This window comes from Anabrus simplex, chromosome 4 (genome assembly GCF_040414725.1).
Source record: "Anabrus simplex isolate iqAnaSimp1 chromosome 4, ASM4041472v1, whole genome shotgun sequence".
In the NCBI taxonomy this organism is placed as follows: domain Eukaryota; kingdom Metazoa; phylum Arthropoda; class Insecta; order Orthoptera; family Tettigoniidae; genus Anabrus; species Anabrus simplex.
Window position 1 is genome coordinate 159,117,181 of NC_090268.1, and position 27,759 is coordinate 159,144,939.

General features: G+C 39.0%; 1 protein-coding gene across 2 annotated transcripts in view; it reads left to right on the forward strand.

Moving 5' to 3' along the window:
* The window catches only part of LOC136872533 (BTB/POZ domain-containing protein 6-B), a 67,533-nt gene extending 45,377 nt beyond the window's left edge, over positions 1 to 22,156 (forward strand). For both annotated transcript variants that reach the window (XM_067146337.2, XM_067146336.2), the window contains one exon: positions 19,398 to 22,156. In XM_067146337.2, coding sequence (XP_067002438.1) covers positions 19,398 to 20,423 — 1,026 coding nt within the window. In that variant the 3' untranslated portion in view covers positions 20,424 to 22,156. The remainder of the gene's footprint in view (positions 1 to 19,397) is intronic.
* The last annotated feature ends 5,603 nt before the right edge of the window (positions 22,157 to 27,759 follow it).

Genomic DNA, 27,759 nt, shown 5'->3' on the forward strand with positions numbered 1-27,759 from the left:
TATGGACTCATTCATGCCTGCACCTTCTTTCACCTCTGTCAACCACGGAATCTCCGTAACAATTTTAATACAAAGAATATAAATTTTTAACTTAATTCATATCTTCAAGTGCCTTTTCACTTTCATTTTTTAAAGTCATTAATCTCCATGGATACCTTCAACATTTTTTACATTGTTTTCTTTATACACAACTATATAGAATTTTCTTTCCACTGCAATCATATATTTGTTCAACTCACATTTTACTAAGGCTATACATTGCATATATGCTCAATTCTACATCTCATCAAGATTATGAATGATTTTAAAGTGCATCTACACTTCGCACAATGCATATATGCCTATTTCCACATTTCATCAAGACTGTGAATTTTGAATTGTATCTACGTTCTTGAATGCTACAAAGAATATTTTAAGACTTCTTCTACCAGACGAGTTGGCCAGTCAGGTAGAGGCGCGCGGCTGTGAGCTTGCATCTGGGAGATAGTGGGTTTGGATCACACTGTCGGCAGCCCTGAAGATGGTTTTCCATTCTCACACCAGGCAAATGCTGGGGCTGTACGGTACCTTAATTAAGGCCACGGCCGCTTCCTTCCAACTCCTAGGCCTTTCCTATCCCATCGTTGCCATAAGACCTATCTGTGTCGGTGCGACATAAAGCCCCTAGCAAGAAAAAAACTTATTCTCGTAATTTCCTACAGCTAAGTGAACTAATTGCTTACAACAAATGTGTTTTCAGGAAATTTTATTAACAATTTTTCATAATATCAAACTTACATGTTTTAAGACCATCTTTAAAACAACACTGTGCTTTAAATACTTCGTTCTACACGTGATATGGCTGAAGATGACCTTTAAATAGGTCAAAACTGGTCCCATTAAATGTTTTTTTAATAAACAATATTTAATTTGTATTGAAAAGGTGGAATAACTCGCTTATTATTTTATTTGGTTTAATCAAAGTTCAATACGGACTCATAAAATGAAGTTCATTTTTCTAGATAGTGCTACAGTGCCGATCTAACAGTCCAAAGTTCCAGAGCTGGAATGACCAGGCCGCAGACAGCTGTGAATACTCCTTTACCATTATTCTGTTAAATATGCACACTACTCATTCCAGTCAGTGCCTCAGGGTAGGAATTGAATAGCTCAAATGGTATGATGAACCAGTGTGTTACGTACCAGTAGTATCAGAAAATTTATGAACCAGAGGAATGGCATGCTAAAGAAGACGGTTATCTAACTCCCCCAGCTACTTTCCGCCAAAATTCAGGCTGGCTGTTACACTCAGTATGACTGGGCGAGTTGGCCGTGTGGTTAGTGGTGCGCATCTGTGATATGAGAACGGATGATTACATAGTTGGTCAGCTTAAAAACTATGTCTATTCATTTGAATAGTTGTAAAAAAAATTTTCATTTTGTTACATTAAAATGTCTGTTTGCGGTTAAAAGTTTTAAAAATGTTTGACTTCATAACACTGTTCAAATTATTGAATGTTTTTTCTTCCGTTCCTTCCGGGTAAGTTGTTATATATTATGAGTTTGCTTATAGTGCCTTTGATTGAGTCTAATGTGGAACTTTGAAGCTGATAGCTGACCAACTATGTAATCATCCGTTCTCATATCATTAACACACTAACCCCTACACTGTTTAATATAATTTAATTTAATTGGTATTTTAGTAGTTTTTAAGTGAATCAATGTACCTGCAAATGAACGTGTTTAAAATCTTAGCAGTTCACCTAAGCTATAATAACAGTTGAGGATGTTCCTAAATAAGGAACGAAACATGTATTGTTGACAAATAAAAATTTGCCAAAAGGCAAATAAAAAAGTATCAAAACGGTGGAAGAATTTTAATATTGTAAAACTTAGTGATTAGATTTTGATACGGAAAATGAAGCTGATTACTTGCAATATTAAACACTCGGAAATGTATAATGATTGTGCAGCCGCAAGAAAATACGGCATAGGCCTAACTAAAGCCGATGCTCGGCGTTACCGTGAAGACAGAGATAGCTCAAAAATGCGTACTGCACAAAAAATGCATTCAGTGGCCCACAACAAGTACACTTTAAAGGAGTCGAAGATTAAATTTTCAGGTGTGTACACTAAAATGCACGGGCGGTATAATTGCCATACCGTGGTGCAATAAACTCATTCGTTGACTTTCAAAGTCAGCGATTAAGACCTATACATCGGTAGCCCCTGAAGTTGGCCGAATCTGGCAAGCAAGACGTGCGTGTAGCGGCAGCCAGTTATATCTGACCCTGAGTGAAAGTAACAGTTTTATAGTAAGCAAGGATATTTTCCTGATGGATCGTCATATTGTAGAGATGCGTGGAATGTGTATTGCCGGCAAATATTCAACGAGTTCCCTTCAATATTATGATGCCAATTTTAAGTTAATGGTTATTAAACCCGCTGAAATAAAGCATAATTGTACAGCCGAAAAAAATACTGCATAACTAAAGCCATTGTTCGGCGTCTACAGTCTAAAAATGCGTACTGTATAAGACAGACAAAGCACTTTTTAAGCCTGATTAAAATTTTTTGAGGGAAAAAGTAAGGGTCGTCTTGGATTCGGAGAAATACGGTAATATATATTTTTTCAGAATGAAATTAAACACACTTTTACGTAGTATCGGATTTTGAAAAACAACAAACAAGTAAGCCGCAGTGTGGATATTATCCACGAAAACCCAAATTTTGAACAAACTGATTGCCATTTCATACTGAATTTAATGAGTATGTGGGTTGCCATTTCATACTGAATTTAATGAGTATGGGGGTTTTCCCGACTTACAAAAATCGGATATAACGACAATCCGCTATAGCGAGTAAATTTTCCGCCGTTATGAATTCTCGCTACAACGGACTTCTACTGTACTTATTTGACTATTGTTTGTATGAACGAGCCATACCAAATGAAGGGAAAGTTGTTATATTAGCCCCTGTGTATAAACGAAAGGGTGATAGACATAAAGCTGAAAGTTACAGGTCGGTGAGTTTGACGTGTGTTGCATGTAAGCTTTGGGAAAGCATTCTTTCTGATTACATTAGACATGTTTGCAAAATTAGTAACTGGTTCGGTAGAAGGCAGTTTGGATTTAAAAAAGGTTATTCCAGTGAAGCTCAACTTGTAGGATTCCAGCAAGATACAGCAGATATCTTGGATTGAGGAGGTCAAATTGACTGTATCGCGAGTGACCTATCTTAGGTATTTGGTAGGGTAGATCACGGGAGATTCATCATCATCGATTTTCCGCTCCACCAAGCTGGGTGCGGGTGTGTACGAGCCTCTTTCAGTTCGTCCTGTCCATCCACAGCTGATGTTCTACCTTTTGTTGCCAATTTCAATCACGTTTATCAAGGTCTTTGAAAATTTGCTTTTCCCAACTATCACGAGGCCTTCCTCTGGGCCTCTTACCAACAACATTCCTTTCATAGTATGTTCTTGGAGTCCTAACTGGAGCCATCCTTCTCAAAAATTAAGGGACTTGACAAAAGAGTGACCTAATGGGTGGCTATATTTCTAGAAAATAGAGCTCAGAGAATTCGAGTGGATGAATCTTTATCTGATACTGTAATCATTAAGAGGGGAATTCCTCATATATAAATGATATGAGTAAAGAACTGTAATCAGAGATAAGGCTTTTTGTAACGATGTTATTCTGTATAGAGTAATAAATGTTTCAAGATCGTGAGCAACTGCAAAAAGACCTTGACAATATTGTGAGATTGACAGCAAGCAGTGATATGATGAAATGAAATGGCGTATGGCTTTTAGTGCCGGGAGTGTCCGAGGACATGTTCGGCTCGCCAAATGCAGGTCTTTTGAGTTGACACCCGTAGGTGACCTGCACGTCGTGATGAGGATGAAATGATGATGAATACGACACATACACCCAGCCCCCGTGACAACGAAATTAACCAATTATGGTTAAAATTCCCGACCCTGCCGGGAATCGAACCCGGGACTCCTGTGGCCAAAGGCCAGCACGCTAACCATTTAGCCATGGAGCCGGACAGTGATATGATGATAAATTTGGTTAAAAGTCAGGTTGTCAGTTTCACAAATAGGAAAAGTCCTGTCAGTTTTACTTACTGCGTGGGATAAATCACAATATGAAGATGAAATTGGAATTGGAATTCAAGAAAATACATTGGAGCAAATACCGTATTTTATCGCATAAGCTCCCCCCTCGCATATAACCCTCCCCTACGATTTTTCATCATTAAAAATTATTTTATTAATATTGCACATAATTCCCTCTCCTGGTTTGTTCTTACTGGAGCGGCCTTCAAATGACTTGATAATGGACAACAATGAACACAGTGGTACTTGACATAAAAATGTTTCCATTGTCACAACATACCTTAAATTTGAACAATGAAGTTGCAGACTATTTCTAGATCAGTTTGTTACAAGTCGTCATAATGTCGAAATATTCAAACTACACGGCAAAATTTAAATTAAATGTGTTATCTTACGCTGATACAAACGGAGTGAAAGCTGCAGGAAGACATTTCTCCTTTGATCCTAATTCAATACGGTATTGGCGGAGACAAAAAGAAATTCCTGACTGCAAAGGCAAGCTCCAAATCTTTCCGTGGGCCTAAAACAGGGAAATATCCCAAAATTGATAATGGTGTAGTTGCTTATTACAAGTACTGAAAACCATTTTCTCCGTATTGAAAGAATCTTAATTTATAATAATATAAGAAATTTATTTAACTCACCCTATTCAATACAGTACAAGATGTTAACGTATTAAACATCGTTAAAAAATCGTTGAGATATCTTTCACCCCTTTTGTGAGGCATCATCAGTCATATCAATATACCTCAAAATTCTACCAGACGTCTGGTTGGAAATTATGAAAAATATGTTGCATGAGTGAATACATTAAAAAACACTTACAAGATCTTATCATATCATTAACAAAAATATAAAATTGATTTTAAAAATGTTACACTACTGGACACGTTGGTGAATTTTCACTCAAAACAAGGCCGTCATATGTACAGTATTGACAATAATGGTAGTTAAAGTCTTATTTGATGCTAAGTTCGAAGACAGTTTAAAATTTATATACAAACTAGCTGATGTACCCGTGCTTCGCTACGGGATTCTCAGAAAGACTGACTTTGTGGTTTTCTTAACTGAAGTCAACATCAGAGAGAGTCATCTCCGTACAGGCAATGAAGGCACTTGGAGGGGTGGAAGGTAAAGTCTTCCACTATCCATAAACTCGGCACTCGGTGGGGTAGAGTTGTTAGCACTACGCCCGGCCTTCTTTGCCCCCCCCCCCAGAAATTAACCTAGTACTCATTTTTGATGTAGGCTGAGTGAACTTCAGGACCATGTGCACCTTCGGAAGTGGATAGTAGTTTCTTAAATTTTACGACTTCCTGACGGGGATTCGAACCCACGTCATTCCGGGCGAACCGAGAACGCCTTTACCGCCTCGGCCAGGCAACATAAGTCATTAAAAATACGTCAGTAGGAATGTAGTGACTAAATGCAATGTTATCATATAAAATACTCGATCGAATAAAAAACTGAACATTTTCTTAATTTTAACGAACAGTACTACGGTGCCGATCTAACAGTCCAAAGTTCCACAGCTGGAATGACCAGGCCGCAGACAGCAGTGAATACTCCTCTGCCATTATTCCGTGAAATATGCACACTGATCATTCCAATCAAGCCTCAGATTAGGGATTGAATAGCTGGAATACTATGATGAACCAATGTGTTACGTACCAGTAGTATCAGAAAATTTATGTGTTACGGAGATATCCGTGGTAGTTAGAGGTGAAAGAAGGTGCGGGCTGGAATAGGTCTCCACTACAAAATTAAAGTTAATTTAAAACTTTAACAAAAGTTATATTTTCAAAACTTAACAATGGTAACATAGAATTTTGAGCGTACAACAAATAACGGCAGTTAAATCAGGTACACAGCCACTTTACAATTCTGGGCTACAAGCCCCAAAGTCTGAGCTCCCAGCTCACAAACACAATTGAACAAAGGGCAGAAAACCCCTTCATTACCTGGAGCTCTTGCTCCCGCTTAACAATGTCAGGCCTCCTAGAGGCACTTTCCAAAATACCAGAAAGAGCTGACCTGCACTCGTTTTTTACCAGCCTTATCAAAGGCCACAACAACCCTTACTCGTAACTGCCCTCAAGGCACACATACAGTGAAACAGGGGTATCTAATACCCAACCTACAGGGCCTTTGCATGAAGAAAACAAAACATCAGGATGAGTTACTGGCCCAAAGTACAGAAGGGACTGGAGGCGTGAACTTGCACTCCAAAATACACCTTTAAAACCTAAGTGGCTCTAGGCCGGTACACAGGGGCTAATCCCAAGCTAGGAAGGTGACCCGTATGAGAACTTTAATACATTAAGGAAGAGAAGAAATGGTTATGAAAACGTAGTCACCTCAGTTTCAAAATGAAGGGGAGTTTGAGAGGGTAAAGCACTCTCTATCCCCGCTTTACAGTGAAAGAAATTTGTAGATTTTACATAGACAGAAAGGAATTTACATTTTAACAAGATGGGTTACATATTAAAGGATTCGAACCCTCCCCGAGAGTTAAACTGCTGAGCTAGCAAGAAATAAAGATGTAGAAGAACTGCTGCTAGAAGAAAGAGGCGCTTCCCACCCCCTGCTACATATCCACACACTGAATTAGATGTTATACTAGTGGCCCCGAGACAAGAAAATCAGCAGTTTTTATACCCTCGTGGAGAATTCGAGACCTTTCAAGAATGAGTAGACACCCCCTAAATTTTATTTGGTCGCTAAAAGTTATACATCAACATTGAAGAAGAAAGTCACTATTGGTCAAAAATTAATTAAACGAATTTGGGATTGGCTGAGTTCAAAACTGGCTGACAGAAAGATTAATATTGCCAACCCCAAATGTAAAAGAACAAAATTTAGTAAAGACAAAACTTAAGAATACAAAATGTCTTCAAGAGAGTTCATTCCTTTGCGCCAGAGTGTATTACCATAGGGATATTTTTTTTTTTTTTTTTTTTTTTTTTTTTGTAGAGACATCTGTTAGAGAATGTTCACACTTCTTGATCAATGAAAAACAAAAACACTCAGTGACCTCTTCTGATAACTAGTAGAGTTAGTTCAGTGGTTAACCGCCCAGTACATTATGAACCAGAGATTTATTTAATAATAAATAAATATGAACCAGAGGAATGGCATCCTAAAGAAGAAAGTTATCTAACTCCCCAGCTACTTCCCGCAAATATTCAGGTAGGCTGTTACACTCAGTACGATCGGGCGATTTGGCCGTGTGGTTAGGGGCGCACAGCTGTGAGCTTGCATCCGGAAGATAGTGGATTCGAACCCCACTGTGGGCAGCCCTGATGATGGTATTCCGTGGTTTCCCATTTTCACACCAGATAAATGTTGGGGCTGATCCTTAATTAAGGCCAAGGTCGCTTCCTTCACAGTCCTAGCCCTTTCCTATCCCATCGTTGCCATAAGATTAATCTGTTTCGGTGCGACATAAAGCAAATTTTAAAAAACTCGGTACGCAGCAGTAATCCTATCTGTTGGAGATGAGTGTCAACAGAAGACACAAAGCACATCATAACAAACAATGGTCAATGAAATGTTATTGTTGATCAATTTTATAAGCTTGCTTTATTGTAGCCCTTCACATTAGTTTTCTTTCGAGTCTGCGATATTAGGGCTTTTTATAATTTTACTAGCTGATGTACCCGTGCTTCGCTACGGGATTCTCAGAAAGACTGACTTGGTGGTTTTCCTAACTTAATTCAACATAGGTCATTACAAAAACGTCAGTAGGAATGTAGCGATTGAAAGCAATGTTATGATATAAAATACTCGATCAAATGAAAAACCGCACACTTTCTCACTTTCAAGGAAGAGTACTACGGTGCCGATCTAACAGTCCGAAGTTCCAGAGCTGGAATAACCAGGTCGCAGACTGCCGTGAACACTCCTCTGTCATTATTCCGTTAAATATGCACACTACTCAATCCAATCAGTGGCTCAGAGTAGGGATTGTATAGCTCGAATACTATGATGAACCAGTGTGTTACGTACCAGATATATCAGAAAATGTATGAACCAGAGGAATGGCATGCTAAAGAAGAAAGTTATCTTACACCCCAGCTACTTCCCACCAATATACAGGCAGGCTGTTACAGTCGGTACGACCAGGCGAGTTGGCCGTGTGGTTAGGAGTGCGCAGCTGTGAGATTGCATCCGGGAGATAGTGGATTCGAACCCCACTGCCGGCAACCCTGAAGATGGTATTCGGGAGATGGTGGGTTCGAGCCCCACTGTCGGCAGCCCTGACGATGGTTCTCCATGGTTTCCCATTACCTTAATTAAAGCCACAGCCGCTTCCTTCCACTTCCTAGACCTTTCCTATCCCATCGTCGCATAAGACATATCTGTGTCGGTGCGGTATTAAGCAAAAAAAAAATGGTATTCCGTGGTTTCCCATTTTTACACCAGTCACACCAGGCTGTACTTTAAAGCCAAGGCCGCTTCCTTCACACCACTATTCATTTCCTATCCCATCGACTTCATAAGACCTACCTGTGTCGGTGCGGCGTCATGCAAATTTTAAAAAATCTCGGTACGCTGCAGTAATCCTATCTATCGGGGATGAGAGGAAAGAGAAGACAAAAAGCACATCATAACAAACAATGGTCAATGTAGTGTTATTGTTGATAAAGTTTATGAGCTTTCTATATTGCAGGCCTTCACATTAATTTTCTTTCGACTCTGTGATATTACGGTGTCTTACAAAATTATTTATATCGTAGACTGTAGTTCCTTATTCTCAGACTTTACATACCGATTTTCACTAAATTCTGTTTACCCATTTTCTCGTGACTCGGCGCTGATATGGACTTAACAAAAATCCAAATTCATGAATATCTCCGATTATATGCGGTACGGTAACAATGTATAAGACATAACTGATCGGAAATTTAATAACTTCTTACATAACTACTACTAACTTACGACATAACTAAAGTTAGGTTAGTTATGTAGTATTTATGGATACGACCACTAATAACATAAATAACTTATTTGAGAATTACATTTCAGACCTTCCCCTAAACTACCATTTCACTCAGCGTGAATAAAATAATTTGTAGCCTAGATTGCAGTGGTTCATTACCCGTCATTACCGATTTTCATTAAATTCTCTTCTGCCGTTTTCTATTGATGCGTGTACAATCATACAGACAGAGAGAAATTACGGAAAAGTAAAAAATGCATTTCCTTGTTACTGTGGACATGACAGATACAGAAATAACATTCATTTCAAATTCTGAGCAATGTACAGGAAAAACACTTGTTTTATATATAGATTACATTTCATGCCTTCCCCTAAACTACCATTTCACTCAGTGCGAATAATATTATTGATAGCCTAGATTATAGCGACCTATTCCCCGACTTTGCATACCAATTTTCGTGAAGATACGACCACTAATAAAATAAATATTTGACAGTTAAATTTTAGGCCTTCCCCTAAACTAATATTTTTCTCAGCATGTATAGCCTATATTATAGCGACTTATTTTCCATCTTTGTCTAGCTATATTCATTAAGACACGACCACTAATAACATAAATATTTGAGAATTAAATTTCAGGCCTTCACCTAAACTACCATTTCACTCAGCGTGATTAAAATAATTTATAGCCTAGATTGTAGCGGTTCATCACCCGACTTTACATTCCGATTTTCATAAAATTTTCTTCAGCCGTTTTCTCGTGATGCGTGTACATACATACATACATACAGACAGACAGAAATTACGGAAAAGTAAAAAAATGCATTTTCTTGTTACTGTGGAATTGATCGATACAGAAGTACCATTCTTTTCAAATTCTGAGCAATGTACAGACAAAACTTTTATTTTATATATATAGATTTTTTAGTGTAGACTGTAGTTCCTCATTCTCCGACTTTACATACCGATTTTTATTAAGTTCAGTTTACCTATTTTCTCGTGACTCGGCGCTGATATGGACTTAGTAACAAAAATCCAAATTCATGAATATCTCTGTGATCATAGCCGGGACTGTAACAATGTATAAGAGATAAATGATCGAAAATTTAATTCTATATAACTTTAGTCATGTAGTATTTATCGATACGACCATTAGTAACATAAATATTTGAGAATAAAATTGTAGGCTTTCCCTTAAACTACCATTTCAATCAGCGTGAATAAAATTATTTATGGGCTAGATTATAGCAAACTATTCCCCGACTTTGTATACCGATTTTCCTTACGATAGGACCGCTAATTACATGAATATTTGAGACTTAAATTTTAGGCCTTCCCCTAAACTACCGTTTTTCTCAGCATAAATACAATTATTTACAGCCTATATTATAGAGACTTGTTCCCTGACTTTGCCTACTGATTTTAATTAAGATACAACCACTAATAACATAAATATTTGAAAAAATACATTTTAGGCCTTCCCCTAAACTACCATTTCACTCAACGTGAATAAAATTATTTATGGCCTAGATTGTAGCGACTAATTCCCCGACTTTACATACCAATTTTCGTGAAATTCTCTTCAGCCATTTTCTCGTGATGCGTGTACATACATACAGACAGACAGAAATTACGGAAAAGAAAAGAGTGTATTTCCTTGTTACTGTCGACATGACCGATACAGAAATACAATTTTTTTTCTAATTCTGAGCAATGTACAGACAAAACTCTTATTTTATATATATAGATATTGGGAATGAATGCAGGATACATATAACAATTTACTGTACGCGTATTTTACATTGTAAAATGATGTGGGAAAGCATTCCAAATTTAATTTCCATTAAAAATTTTTTTTTAACCTCAATATTACATTCCTGATGTAGTCTAATCAGAAACGGCTTCAAGATGTGAAATTTTGAATGTGATTTATGACCAGCTCAAGTAAAAATGTTGCATTACGTCGTAATTCAACTTTGATGTCTATGTTGACTAATTATATTTTAGACTCAAACAAAATGGTTCGCCGAAGTATCCATGGGCTAATCACCTTCGTTGGACACTCTCTATGAAGACGGAGTGCCTAGTGCATGTAAACAACAGTTGATATTTGATTCAAAATGAACCTATGTTGAAAAACGTTTTAAAAAATGGCTTGAATGAGGGCGGTTGAAGTTTCGTTAAATCTTCCCAATTGAGTACTGTTTTTAAGTTTTTCCGTGTGTTTCTGTTGTTGAAGTATGGGATTTCAGTTTTATTGGTTGAATGGGCAACAGTCGAAACGTTGTGCGATGTAATTAATGTTGAGCTGTCTTACGTATGTGAAAATCTGAAAGGAAGGATAAGTCCTTAATAAGTTGAGTGAAATGACTAGTGAAATGAATAAGACTTTAACTACCATTATTGTCAATACTGTACATATGACGGCCTTGTTTTGAGTGAAAATTCACCAACGTGTCCAGTAGTGTAACATTTTTAAAATCAATTTTATATTTTTGTTAATGATAAGATCTTGTAAGTGTTTTTTAATGTATTCATCATGCAACATATTTTTCATAATTTCCAACCAGACGTCTGGTAGAATTTTGAGGTATATTGATATGACTTCCCCACAAAAGGGGCGATACATGTCTCAACGATTTTTTAACGATGTTTAACTAATACGTTAACATCTTGTACTGTATTGAATAGGTTGAGTAGTTGCTTATGTCAATGAACTTCAGAATGACAGTTGTGCTGTCTCTTACGAAATGATTCAGAACAAAGCTCGCGAGATAGCTGCCACGCTCGACATTGACAGAAAGGATTTTAAAGCAAGCATTGGTTGGGTGATTTGTTTTATGAGACGGCAAAATCTCAGTTTACGGAGGAGAACATCTTTGGGCCAGCGTTTACCTCGAGACTACACAGATAAGGTAATCAAGTTCCATCATTACGAAATACAAGTCCGACAGCACTATGACTATTTACTCTCTCAGGCTGGTAACGCTGACCAGGTGCCAGTGTTTTTTGATATGCCGCATAACACCACCGTTGCTCCAACTGACTCAAAAAGTGTCCTTGTGAAGTCGACTGGAGCGGAGAGTCTAAGATGCACAGTGATGATGTGCATTACAGCAGACAGCAATAAACTTCCACAGTATGCCATCTTTAAAAGGAAGACATTACCAAAGGAGACTACCCCACATGGAATTCACTTACAAGTTCAAGAAAAGGGCTGGATGACAGCAGATTTGATGGTGGATTGGTTGGAGAAAGTCTTGGGAAGACGACCAGGGGCATTATTACAAAATAAGTCCCTTCTTGTCCTAGACAGTTTCTGGGGTCACCTTGTGGAAGCTGTAAAAGAGAAAATGAAACTGATGAAGTTCCATCCTGTCATCATCCCTGGAGGTTTAACCTCCATTCTTCAACCTTTAGATGTCAGCGTCAACAAACCTTTCAAAGAACATCTTTGACGCCTGTATTCAGAATGGATGGTGGCAGGATCTCATCAGCTGACTCCAGAAGGCAAGAATAGGAAGCCATCAATACCAACGATGTGTGAGTGGATAATCCGGGCGTGGGAGAAAATTAGTGTCGATATTGTTATGAAGAGTTTTAAAAAAATCTGGAATTTCTTGTGCCATTGACGGTTCCGAGGACGACATGTTGTGGAATAGTGAAAATGAAGATGATGTGTTATCTGACCCTGAAAATAGTGATGATAGTGACGAAAGTGAGGCCGCAGAATAGTGAGAGAAAAGGAACAATGCATTGCTGCTCTTCATCGTAGCCTAATGAAACCGTGGTATTATTTTGTGTTAATTGAAAATAAATAACGGTAGGTACCACTTTTTTCAAATACCGGTATTACCGTAAATATAACTTTTACCTAATACATCATTTCCCTTCCTTTCTGAATGCCTAGAAGCACCACTTGCATAATTCCCTCCCTAGTGTTTTCAAGAAGATGTTTCGAGAAAAAAAAAGGAGGGAATTACGCGATAAAATACGGTAATCGTTTGTAGGTAGTGGTTGCCGCTCACCAGCTTTATATTCGTCCCACACTCTGCCTTCATTGTCCCAATATAATTACATAATCCAATCTTTTTTAATTATCATTGAACAGAAATTGACTTGTGCATTTATTAACAATTTTTAAGCTTATCTTCACTGTACGAAGCACACATTTCTATTACTGTTAAAGTAAATAACTTTACTTACACCCTCATAGTGGTACTTAAGGCTGTTAGATGTACACAGGCAGTTGATCCATGTCGGAATTGTTGACAGTGCAAAATTAATTTCCTATCATGGATTTGAGTTTGTCCCTTTTTGAGGTTTTTATTTCAGGCAGTGCCAAGAAGCGCATTTCACACAAATATTTAGTTCAAAATGGCAATAATACATTAATAATTACGAGGGTTCAAAATGGCAATAATACATTAATAATTACGCGGGGCATGTGAAAAGTTTGTGCAAAAATAAAAACTACTTACGTGTTTGGGGGTAAACCTTTTTTATTTTTCGACATAGTCTCCTTTTAGGCATATACACTTCGTCCAACGATGTTCTAGTGTGTTGATCTCTTCCGAATAATAGGATTTGTCCAAGTTTGCAAAATATCCATTAGTGTTTGCAGTCACCTCCTCGTTTGAATAAAATCTTTGTCCCCCCAGCCATTTCTTCAATTGGGGAACAAATAATAGTCCGAGGGAGCCAAGTCTGGAGAATAGGGGGGATTGAAATGAGTTGGAATCCTATTTCCATTAATTTTGCGACTGCAACTGTCGTGATGATATACATGTTGATTCCCAGCTGTGAGATCCTAAATGCATGGCCAACTTGCTCGCTTTAGTGATGTACACGATTCCAACTGTCATTGGGACTAGCGACCACGAAAACTGTGGGTTCAACACTACTGGGTCATTTGGAACATTTTCATCCCCCGATGGCAATTTAACTTGGACTTAACGGCATCCCCGCCCCCTAGGGATGTTTTATCACCACAGGTGATGGAAAAGGGCTTTCTTGTGGGCCAATCGCGGGTGTTTTTCTTGCAGCTCGGTTTTCGAATGGTCCAGTAATGATGAATAATATGCACCTGTAATAGTTTTACCCTTTTCCAGATAGTCGATGAGGATTATCCCTTACGAATCCCAAAAGACAATCGCCATAACCTTTCCAGCCGAAGGAATGGCCTTCGCCTTTTTTGGTGCAGGTTCCCCCTTGGTAACCCATTGTTTAGATTGTTGTTTGGTCTCAGGAGTATAGTAATATATCCATGTTTCATCCACAGTGCCGAAACAACGCTTAAAGTCCTCCGGATTCTTCTGGAACAGCTGCAAACCATCCTTGCAACACTTCACACGATTCCGTTTTTGGTCAAGCGTGAGCAATCGCGGGACCCATCTTGCAGATAGCTTTCTCATGTCCAAATGTTTATGCAAAAATATTATGTACTCGTTCAATCGAGATGCCCACAGCACTAGCAATCTCACGCACCTTAACTCTTCTGTCATCCATCACCCTATCATGGATTTGATCAATGATTTCTGGATTCGTAACCTCCACAAGCCGTCCAGAACGTTCAGCGTCACTTGTGCCCATATGGCCAGTCCAAAAATTTTGAACGCTTTAATGAGCGAATGGACGTGTAAAGACTTTTAATGAACATATTTCAATGTGTCACTACACCAGTTTTAAGTTACTACTCGCTAGTTGACAACATTGATTTTGATGTATGGTTTTCTATAGATTTACTCACTTAATTTTTCAATGCATGGGGGTCATTTCACACGGAATGACCCCTCACAAATGGCACTAGCGAGTCCTTTTTTTTTAACAAGGAGGTCTCTGGATTCCAGTATTTTGGAATAAGAGGCACGTGTCACTTGCAATATAAAGGTAAGAAAATAAGTACCATTAGCAACTGAATGAACACATTCATTTTTCACTTGCATCTTTTCTTCATACTTTCTCTTGTTGGCTTGTTCATTAGTACAACAATGAAAGTCTGGGCTAAGATTCACATAAATTTATATAAATTGATAACCTTACCTCAGTATTTCATTGATACAAATGAAATTGCTTATTACTGGCTTAGCCTTTTTATAACTGTTCTGCATGTTACTTATTTTATCATTGTACTGTATACAGTAGAAGTCCTCCATAGCGAGTACGGCATATAGCGAGAACTCCATTGTAACATCAGTTTGTTTTCTGTCCCTTCAGAATCCCTATATCAAACTGTATTACCTTTCGGTTACTGCAAGAACCACCTACCACTGATGCATCAATTATTGTGAGCGATTAAACTTGCGTATTTTTTCCGTTATCGATATTTATGTACTCAGCAATTATATTGAATGTGATCGATCGTCTTTGGTATATTACTCCGTGCACTATAGAACTCTCTCCTCACCATTCAGAATCGAAGTCGACTGGTGTTCTGTAAACACAGTTCAAAATGAAAGTGAATATATTTCCACAATACATGCATAAATAACGTGGCCAGTAGCTGTAAACTTAGTTTTTTTTTTGCTAGTTACTTTACATCGCGCCGACACAGATAGGTCTTATGGCAACGATGGGACAGGGAAGGGCTGGGAGTGGGAAGGAAGCGGCCGTGGCCTTAATTAAGGTACAGCCCCAGCATTTGCTTGGTGTGAAAATGGGGAAACCACGGAAAACCATTTTCAGGGCTGCTGACAGTGGGGTTCGAACCTACTATCTCCCGAATACTGGATACTGGCCGCACTTAAGCGACTGCAGCTATCACACTCGGTGTAAACTTATTAGAACTAAAGGCTGAAGTAAACGACTGCTTAATTTTAATGCTATATAAGACGCAGAGTGGATAACTGATTTAAGAGGTTGGTTTATTCAGAAAAACGTTAGGATGTTTCTGCCGGGGACTAGGAAAGAGAATGTGTTAAGCGAGAAAATGTATTATTGAATACACAAATAAAAACTATCCGACAGGGATATGTAGGCCTAAACATTTTATGTTTCCCCCCTTACATGCGTGCATTTTAAATCATGAATGTACGGGTACAGTGAAAGAAAATGTATTTTAAAAGGTGTGTAAAACACCAGCCAACAGAATATTAAAATATTTGTACTGAGGCCATAAAAATAACAGCGCATTATTGCAGATCACTCTCATTCTAAAACAAACATCAGCTGAAGTATTATATTTCAGACCAGTGGGTTATTAAACATTATTTTCTGGTCACACTCTTCGACCATCAATTATTTGGAGGTTAAACTCAGCCATATGCAAAAGGATGACTTTGACCATCAGCTTGATTCTTGAATGCGACAGCACTTTGATATCAAGAAGTTAGTTATTTTACTAACTTCTTGATTATATTCATCGATACGGTCATGAAATGGACAACTTGTAATAAGCACTTTGATAGACAAGAGTTGAATCAGTATTTCATAACTGGACTACCACAATACAAATATGCACCATGCTAGTCAACTTGAGACGATTTTGTTCCTATTTCGAAGGTAGTCTTATCACACGACAAATATTCGCTACTCTTCGCTATATCATTCAACACAATAAATTTCTAACTACTGAATGGGAGAGAAAAATTGAACTTTCCTGAGGCTAACAACAGGCTTCCCGAAGGTGTAATTTACCGTGTAACGTTCATGGCCATTGCCCGTTTTCACGCACCTTTCCCCGACGCCTCCTGTGGCAAGGGCTCTAATCTGTGGAAATCAGGTTTCTTTCACAAAGGATTACAAAAATCGTTTTCAGGGCTAGGAAATATGCGATCGTACTAAGCAGCAATAGCGAACATTTGTAACACGATAAGTCAGGTATTTTTTACGTAGATTTAATACGATGCGAATCGAGACTTTGAATTTATGACGTGCTAAGCAAGAAATCATCTTAATAAGGAACACACTAACAAGGTTTCACTGTTACTTTCTCGCGTCTGGTTAAATTTCGGAAAAGCTATTCCCATGTCAATTTATAGTGCAAGGTTATCATTACAGGTATGTTTTCATGATACATGTAAGGTTAAATTAGGTGACGTTGTTGAATAAGAAAACTGAAATGTTTGCCACAAAAGCCACTGAAGTGATACTACTACAATTTTCAGAATGAAATTGACGTTCACATTGTCTCAAAATTAGAAAAACAACTCCACGAACCTACTACGCTGGTGTAGCAGGGGGAGAGGTGATACTCCCACGTGGCGCGTCCCAGGTGGCGGATAGGGGGGTCCTAACTGGCTTGCCGGCGGACTTGAGGGAAATAAAATACCTCTCGCGGACCAAACACACTACCCCCTGCGGGTGGGGGACGCACATGTAGAATACACCCGTGGTATCCCCTGCCTGTCGTAAGAGGTGACTAACAGCGGCCCAAGGGGCTCTCAACTTGGGAGTGTGGATTGGCTACCACGGGCCCTTAGCTGAGTCTTGGCATTGCTTCCCCTTACTTATGCCAGGCTCCTTTCGTCTATCCTGTCTGACCTCCCTTGGTCAACTCTTGTTCTTTTCCGACCCCAGCGGTATTAGAGCATTCAAGGCCTAGGAAGTCTTTCATTTTCACGCCCTTCGTGGCCCTTGCCTTTCTTTGTCTGTTACTTCATCTTTCAAAGTGACGGATCCCTTCTTTCTTCTTCTTCTCTCTCTCTCTCTTTACCCCCTGTGGGTAGGAGACGCAGACGAATAATACACCCACAGTATCCCCTGCCTGTCGTGAGAGGCGATTAAAAGGGGCGACCAAGGGATGATTGAATTAGAACCAAGAACCAATGAAATTACTTTTGATTCGTACTATCACGCGGAGAACACCATGGATTGCCTGTACTTGCGAGTAGTACCACTATGTTAGTACGAAATAGGTTTGTGTTTAGTAGCAGTAAAGAGGCTGGTCCAGGGATTTCCGGTACCCGTGCGTCGTACCCATGTGAGCAATACCGCGGGTCTGGGCGTTGCCTGTGCGTTGTACCACTATATGAGCGACATCGTGGGTCAGCGTTGCCTGTGATTAGTACCCACTATGTGAGGAACACCACGAGAATACCAGCACCCGTGACTAGTACACCTAGGTGAGGAAACTCATCGGTTTGCGTTGGCTATGAGTGGCGCCATTGTGTGAGAAACACCATAGGTCTACGTTACCTGTACGAAGTACAATACTTGTGAGTGGTACCATCTTGGGTGGAACACCGTGAGTCTTCGCTACTTTTGATTAGTACCCCAACATGACAAATACCATGGTTCTACTTTACCTGCGACATGTACCATTCTGTGGGGCCTTAGACCTGGATTTTGGACCCCTTTAGACATCAAGCATCTTCGGTTCAGGATTATGCTTTATAAGTGGTCCCTTGGTCAGTAATACTATTATTTATGATCCTTTTTGAGTTGAATCCACTGTTTTTGTTTGTTTCTTTTTTGTTTTGTTTTTTGTTCATGTCCATCCATTCATTCTTCATGACATTTTTTATTTTGGTCAGTGGATGATTTTGAATTTTTTGTTGCCATTTCATATTGTACCATTAGGGGCCGATGACCTCGATGTTAGGCCCCTTTAAACAACAAGCATCATCATCAGAAAAACAACTAACGAGTAGGCCATAGTATGAAAATCTGTGAAAGTGCAATTTTTGAAGAAACTTGTTGCAGTTTCACATCAATATCAATGTGTGTGTGGGGTTCACCCCTCCCCCTCCCTCCGCACACACTCTTTTGCAAAAAAAAAATCGGATATAATTACACTCCGCTATAACAAGTAAACTTTTTGCCATCATGAATTCTCTGTATGATGGACTTCTTCTGGATTGGTATCCCAGTTACTAAATAAGCGGATCAGTTCCTTCAATCATCCAAAACCCTACGTCAGTTTTGTATGATCAGCTATATGTAGATAATTTATGTACAAGCACGCTGATTGAAGTAAGCACACATCCTACATGCTTTCTCACTCTTGCTTCGTTGAAAGCTAGCCAGACTGAATGTTTGTCATGGCGTGCTACCCTATGCACCACCAAGACCGGTATTTCAGTTGGTGAAATAGCTGACAGTTGTCTTTTAATTTTTGAAATGAAAATGAGAGTGTCTCTCCTTTATTTCAGTTAAACGTAATGTGACACTTCATAATTTTAATGTCCATAACCTAAGAAATTGTTATTATCTCTTCCCGAGAAGTTTCTGGATCAAGTATTGAAAGTAACGCTTTAAATGCCCATTTGTTCGACAAGTGATTTCCAAGGAGTCTATGGTTTGCCAGTTGAAATTTACTCTCAGAGTTGTTTAATTACCATTATGGATATCTCTAGTTATTTGATTGTTGATTGTTTGATTGTTGTTGTTGTTATAACAGAGTATTTTTTGTTACAGTTCATCAGGAAAAATCCAAGTGCAGTTCTTAGACACGAAAACTTCCTGAAGGTGGACCGAGTTGTGGTATTGATGTTAGTGGACTTGGATTGTATGGATGTTCCAGAAGGGCAACTCTTGAATGCAGTTGATAAGTGGGCTGAGCAGAAGTGTCTAGATCTTAATTATCCTGCTGATAGAGAGAACAAAAGAGCAGCCATAGGTCCTGAGGTCATCATGAAACTGCGCTTCTTGGCACTTTCTCAGGAAGAATTTGTGAAAACAGTGGCGTATACTCATGAAAATAGTTCAAATTGCCTCCTCAGTTTGGATGAGAGCTATTCCATTTTGATGAATCTAGTGTCTTTTGGCTCGTATCCAATGCCAACAGGGTTTAGTGGTGATAAGAGACCTCGTAAATTATCTAGGCTTCGGTGCATGAGAAAAGTCATGATGCCCCCTACGCTTCCACCTGTTTTTCCTGGTGGGTTTACGACTCCCCCACCTGGGATGTTCGGCACGCCTTTCAGTGCAATGGATCGCGTAGTTGCTCTTTCTTCTCCTTCTCTGAGTGCATCGTTAGGGGGAAAGAATTTTACTTTGGATGTTAAAGTGGATAATCCTATTGTTCTTTATGGCATACAAGTGCCAGCTTTGTGGTTTCCTACGCAGCAAGCACCAAAGATAACATCGAAAGAATATGACGAATCTTTTATTGTTAGTGTTCTAGATCCTTCTGGAGCTCCTATTAGCCATACAATTTTAACAGGAAAGGTAGCCTATGGATCCTCTGTGGATATTAATCTGAAAGAATCTATTATTTTGCAAAAGAATGTTGCATATAAAATACAGGTGTATACAACAAATTCATACTATCTGTGTCAGAAATTGAATTCTATGGAAGAATGTCCACCTGTGACATTCACCTTTAAAGACACTGCTAAGGTTGGCTCTGGGCCCCTCTATCCTAGTAATGCGGCTGGAGTAAAACCAAATGAAACAGAATTTGGATTTATAACACAGCTTATTTATTCAGTTTGGGGGTAAAAAGAAACTATCTTATTTTTGACAATGTTAGTGACTTTAATAATGGAAAATTATACTCGTATGCCATAGTTGGAATTTCCTTTTTCCGCATGTCTATTTTGTGGAATCTTCAGAACTTGGAATGAAAATCACACAAAAAACGTAAGTTCTTGATATTTGACCATAGTTCAAATCAATTTTTCAAAATGTCATGTTTCTTTTAAATTAATTCTGACCTAGAAGTTTATCCGTTATAAAATTGTGAATGGTAGTATACAGAATGTATCTAAACATCCGTAATGAATATTAGGAGTGGGGGTTGACTCATGGGATCAAAACATGGGGAAAATGACCCTATGAATGTACGTCATACAATGGGTTGGTACTGAGGTACAGGTATTGCACATGACCATTACCATACTGACATTTTTGTCATCTGTTTTGTTCACCGATGAGGCCACGTTTGGAAGAGATTGCATGCATAATACACACATAGGTAGTTGAAAATGTTTGTTGCTAATCATGAGCAGCACTTTCGACGCAATGTGTAGTATTATCCATGATCAACTGATCAGCTCATACATGCTATCCCGACCACTGAATTGACCAAAGTATCTGACCTTCTTGATGGACATACTGCCTGTACTACTGGAACATGTGCCCCTAATGATTCACCATGCCATGTGGATCATGCATGATGGGGCTTCAGTGCACTGGAGTTTGCATGTTCACTTGTTTTTGGACACCACTTCTCACTGTGGTGGATATGGCTTCAAGGTCCAGTGCATTGGCCTACCCGGTCCCTTGACCTTAATCCGCTGGACTTTGAGGAACACATGAAAAGTGCGGTGTATGCTTTAATCCGCTGGATTTTAAACTGTGGGGACACATGAAAAGTGTGGTGTATGCTACTCTGATTAACAATATTAATGACCTGAAACAGCGTATCATTAACGCCTGTTCACCTGTTTGACAGGACCTAGGTATATTTGAGCAGCTTTGCTAATCCATGTTGAGGCTGCTCATGGTGGACATTTTGAGCACCTCCTATGTTGTGGCCAATGTATGTTCTGTATCTCTGTCAGATCTAACTCAGTAACAACGCATTGTGGGATGCATGTTCACAGAGACGTTTTTGCTAGTTTCCATCTCAGGAATCACCACTCATATTTGTTTAAAAAAGTTTAGATACATCCTGCATTCATCTAATAGGAGAAATGCATGTACTGATGGATTTTGATGTTAATGAAAATACCATTTCCTACCAGTCAGCACTCAGTCTAAAGTATTTTACTGCCTTCAATAGAAGGATATTTATGGAAGAAATCTGTAATCCTTTTCCTAAATTATGTATGTGAATTTTCTTGACAGCTGATGGGAGATATTCTCATGACTTACACCATCAATCTCGTTTAGAATCTCCATGAAAGATTTCCTGGAAGAAACCACCTCATAATCATTTTATAGCTTTGGGATTATTTTTCCATCAGCCATGCACAATTATAAAGACTGTTTTTAGAAAGTTCTTGTCTCCCTGTGTCCTTTCCCATTTACTGGGATGTTTGTAGACATATTGTCATATTAATTTTTCCTTGTCCCACTTAAAGTAGAAATATGAACTTATCTTTTACATTTCTATTATTTAAAACTTTCTTTCTTTACCATAAGTACTTCATCCTTGTGTAATATACCAGAATTTGCCAATTGGGCAATATTTGTTTACTATTATAATATACTTTTTTATGATTTGTTAAGAGTTATATTTATTACATGTACCACATACATGCATGTACTGTACCATACTGTACAAGATGAAACAATAATTTGTAACCTCAGTGTAGGATTGGGACTATTTTTATGCAATGGGAGAGATGTTTTTTTAGCTTCTCCTCTGATAGTACACTCACATCTCATTGAAGAAGGTTTGTGTTTACCCCGGTAATTGAGTCTTGGTGATATTGTACTTAAAAGAATTTTCAGAAAAGAATCCAATCTGTAATTCTGTGTATTAGGAAGAGTTCATTTTGCAGATTTTGGATGACTATCCATTTGGAATGGAGGAATACCAAAAAAAGACTTGAATAACACTTTTAGTTTTACTACCCAGTAATTTATGAGTGACTGCGCTCATTAGTTCACTATGCAGTGATCTACATGCATGACATTTTCTTTTGTTTGGAGTGTTTTGTTGGTGGTGGTGGTGGTGGTTGTTGTTGTTGTTGTTGTTTGCGTCATCAGTCCATAGACTGGTTTGATGCTTTGCTAACCTTTTCATTTCTACGTAACTACTGCATCCTACATCTGCTCTAATCTGCTTGTCATATTCGTACCTTGGTCTACCCCTACCATTCTTACCCCCTACACTTCCTTCAAAAACCAATTGAACAAGTCCTGGGTGTCTTAAGATGTGTCCTATCATTCTGTCTCTTCTTCTCATCAAATTTAGCCAAATCGATTTCCTCTCGCCAATTCGATTCAGTATCTCTTAATTTGTGATTCAATCTATCCATCTCACCTTCAGCATTCTTCTGTAACACCACATTTCAAAAGTTTCTATTCTCTTTCTTTCTGAGCTAGTTATCATCCATGTTTCACTTCCATACAATGCCACGCTCCACAAGAAAGTCTTCAAAAACCTCTTTCTAATTCCTGTATCAATGTTTGAAGTGAGCAAATTTCTTTTCTTAAGAAAGCTCTTCCTTGCTTGTGCTAATATGCATTTTAAGTCCTCCTTACTTCTGCCATCGTTAGTTATTTTACTACTGAAGTAACAATATTCATCTACTTCCTTTAAGACTTCATTTCCTAATTTAATATTTCCTGCATCACCTGCCTTCGTTTGACTGCACTCCATTACTTTTGTTTTGGACTTATTTATTTTCATCTTGTACTCCTTACCCATGACTTCGTCCATACCATTCAGCAGCTTCTCGAGATCTTCTACAGTCTCAGATAAAATAACAATATCATCAGTAAATCTCAAGGTGTTGATTTCCTCTCCTTGGATTGTGATTCCCTTTCCAAATTCCTCTTTGATTTCCTTTACTGCCTGCTCTATGTAAACATTGAAAAGGAGGGGGGACAAACTGCAGCCTTGCCTGACTCCTTTCTGGATTGCTGCTTCTTTTCAAAAACCCTCGATTCTTATCACTGCAGACTGATTCTTACACAGATTGTAGATAATTCTTCGTTCTCGGTATCTGATCCCAATCACCTTCAGAATCTTAAATAGCTTGGTCCAATCAACATTATCGAAAGCCTTTTCTAGATCTACGAATGCCATGTACGTGGGCTTGTCCTTCTTGATTCAATCCTCTAAGATCAGGCGTAAAGTCAGGATTGCTTCACGTGTTCCTACATTTCTTCTGAAGCCAAACTGATCTTCTCCCAGCTCAGTTTCAACTTGTATTTCCATTCTTCTGTAAATAATACGTGTTAAAATTTTGCAGGCATGACATACTAAACTAATGTGCAGTAGTTTTCACATTTGTCAGCACCAGCTTTCTGGGGAGTAGGAATAACATTATTCTGCCAAAATCAGATGACACTTCTCCTGTCTCATACATCTTACACACTAAATGGAATAACCTTGCCATGCTGGTTTCTCCTAAGGCAGTCTGTAATTCAGAGGGAATATCATCAATTCCAGGTGCCTTGTTCCTACTTAGGTCGTTCACAGCTCTGTTGGTAAATGATTTATTTATTTATTTATTTATTTATTTATTTATTTATTTATTTATTTATTTATTTATTTATTTATTTATTTATTTATTTATTTATTTATTTATTTAAACGCACAACCATGGGTCAGATCAAGGTCCGAGGCGAGAGGCAGCAAATTACACTCAAACAACAGACAGTATACTATATTTCACAAGAACCGATTTAAAAAGAGGTCACCTTAACCTACTGTATAAACGGAATGACTTTCTTCACAAGCTGTGCGAAAAAAGAAATAATAATAATAATAATAATAAGCACCAATAAAAGGAAACAAATTTAATTACAGCCTGAAAATGTTTTGAGGGGGTCTACTATGCTGAAGAGCAAATATACTCTATTCTTAATAAAATTAATACAAACAATATTAAAACAGAAATGAATTTAATATGTTCATATCTAAAAAAGAAGACTTTTAAAGAAATAATGTAGATTTCTTGAACACAAACAGGAACAAGTCGGAATAAACAAATTTACAGTATCTCTCACATAACAAAGCAAAACCTACTTGGGGAGGGAAGATCCTCATTCAAACAGGTACTAATCGCACACTATCAGGCTAATATAACTGTAGTTGGTCCGTTATTGAACATTATAAATTTTCCAGCTACCGGTAACTCATTCCTGGTTGCCAGCATTTCACCCCAGTGCGCCAAGTTGGGGTCATCAGTTGGTAAGTGGTACACCCACCAAGACGCATGGCTAGTGCCTACCGTGGAGGCCACTACGTAGGCTATTGGGAGCCACTGGCAGTGCCAATGCACTATGAGAGACTTTGTCTCATTTTCAAAAATTGATGCCTGTCTACGGGAATCAACCTCTTTATCATCTTGTTCACTATCAGGCTATTGATCAAGTTAACGAAATTTGAATACTAGATTAAATAAATTTACTAAAGGAATGAAATTTAATGCCCAATAGAGCGAGATAGTGATCACAAGTAGAAAGAAGGAGAGACCTATGAGAGAGATATTGCTTGGAGGGGAACTGTTGTATACAAGAAGCAATATACATAACACAACTTAAAAGTTTATTTTCTTGAAATTTTTGACACAATACACAAAATAAATGAACTTGAAGCTTGCCTCGTATTTGGAGCACACACTAATAATACAGTGAGTAAGTTTGCTGTTTGAATAAGACGTATTTACATTTATGCAATTTTGTCCTATTATGTACAATTGGATTTATACTGACGATGTAGAATGTCACTAACATATGACTGTGTCTGATAGCTGATGGCTACCTAATGTCTGGAAGTCTGGCTTGAATGCAATGCAAAGTTCTTCCTAGCAGAATTTTATGATTGTGTAGGCTAAGTTATAAGGAAGGCAGAAATCTTGAGGCAGTAGTTAGTCCGGAGGTGAGACCTCTCGATCAGAGTTCAGTCCACATTTTCAAGAGGGGTACCTCCGTGTCTTACAGCGTAGAGCTGTTCGCTGGACACAGCTGACTGCCTGCAGCAGCGGAATCGGTGCTCCAATTTATACTGGTTGGCCGACCTCATGAGTCAGCCAGCGCGCTAGCTGGACACACGCACATTCCAGGAGCTTCGATGCAAGAGCGGGTTGCATAGCTGCAAGGTAGAAGATACCACAACAAGAACAGCTTAGGAAGGTAGGGAGTTTCAAGTACTTAGGAAGTATCATAGAAGAAAGCGGAAGAAGTGATTAGGAAATAATTGAGCATGGAAGACAGGCAGGAGCATTCCTGAAAAGTGTCAGAAGCCTGGTTTGGAGCAAGGAAGTCCCTCAGAGAAGCAAAAGGGTGATATACAGGATGTACTATATACCTACTCTGACGTACGCTTGTTTTGGAGGCAGAGAGACAAGAGGAGATGGAGAGGCTTATGTTCCAAGCAGACCCGGTCAACAGCTGGAAACTGCGTTCATGATCATGATGATGATGATGATGATGACTAAAAGCTCTCATACAGCCTAAGGGTAAGGGATTTCAAGAGAAATGCTGAAAATACATAATATCTCATACATGGTAGTGATGTTTCTAGATATTGAAAAGGCATATGACAGTGTTCCAAGAAATTTGGTATGGAAAACATTGACAGAGGCACTGTTTGGGAATGAAACAATGCAGATGGTAATAGTACTGTATCAAAATTGCGAAAGCTGTGTTAGAAGCAAAGTGGGTCAAACTGAATAGTTCAGAGTTGAGACAGGCTTAAGACAGGGACGCCACGAACCTGCTACGCAGGCGTAGCAGGGGGAGAGGTGATACTCCCACGTGGCGCGTCCCAGGTGGCGGATAGGGGGGTCCTAACCGGCTTGCCGGCGGACTTGAGGGAAATAAAATACCTCTCGCGGACCAAACACACACCCCCTGTGGGTGGGGGAGGCTGACGAATAATACACCCACGGTATCCCCTGCCTGTCGTGCGAGGCGACTAAAAGGGGCGACCAAGGGATGAATGAATTAGAACCATGAAACGACTCTTGATTCGTACCATCATGCGGGGAACACCATAGGTTGCATGTACTTGCGAGTAGTATCACCAACATGGTACGAAGTATGTTTGTGATTCGTTGCAGTAAAAAGCCTCACCTGGTGGATTCCAGTACCCGTGCGTTGTACCCATGTGGGCAACACCGCGGGTCTGGGCGTAGCCTGTGAGTTGTGCCACTATATGAGCGACATCGTGGGTCTGCGTTGCCTGTGATTAGTACTCACTATGTGCGGAACACCACGGGGCCCTTGGGACCAGCACCCGTGACTAGTACCCTAGGTGAGGAAACTCATCGGTTTGCGTTGGCTGTGGGTGGCGCCATTGTGTGCGAAACACCATAGGTCTGCGTTACCTGTACGAAGTACAATACTTGTGAGTAGTACCATCTTTTGTGGAACACCGTGAGTCCTCGCTACTTCTGATTAATACCCCAACGTGACACATACCATGGTTCTATTTTACTCGCGACATGTACCATTCTGTGGGGCCTTAGACGTGGATTTTGCACCCCCTCTAGACACCAAGCATCATTGTGCTTTATGAGTGGTTCCTTGGTCGGTAATAATGTTATTTTCGTTCTCTGTTGAATCCGATCCACTGGTTTTTGTTTTTGTTTGTTTGTTTTGTGTTTTGTTGGGTTCATGTCCATCCATTCATTCTTCATGACATTTTTTATTTTTATTTTGGTCAGTGGATGCCTTTGTAATTTTTGTTCTTTCATTTCGTACCATTAGGGGCCGATGACCTTCGATGTTAGGCCCCTTAAAACAACAAGCATCATCATCATTATCGATTAGTACCGCACCATGTCAAATACCATGGTTCTACTTTCCAAGCGATAAGTACCATTATGAGAGGTTGATGACCATTACTTTGGACCCCTTTAGCTTGCAAGCATCATCGATTGAGTATTGAGCTATAGAAGCAGTCCCTTGGTCAGTATTACTATTGTTTTCCGTCAGCTTTTGAGACTGAGACATTGCGGGTCGTCTCCACTGATTGTTTTAACTTCATATTCATCCGCTCATTTTTCGTCCTCACGCTTTGAATTCTGATCAGTGGAGGATTTTTGATTTTGATTTTGTCGTTGCATTTCGTACCATCAGGGGCCGATGACCTAGATGTTAGGCCCCTTAAAACAACAAGCATCATCATCATCATCATCATCATCATCAA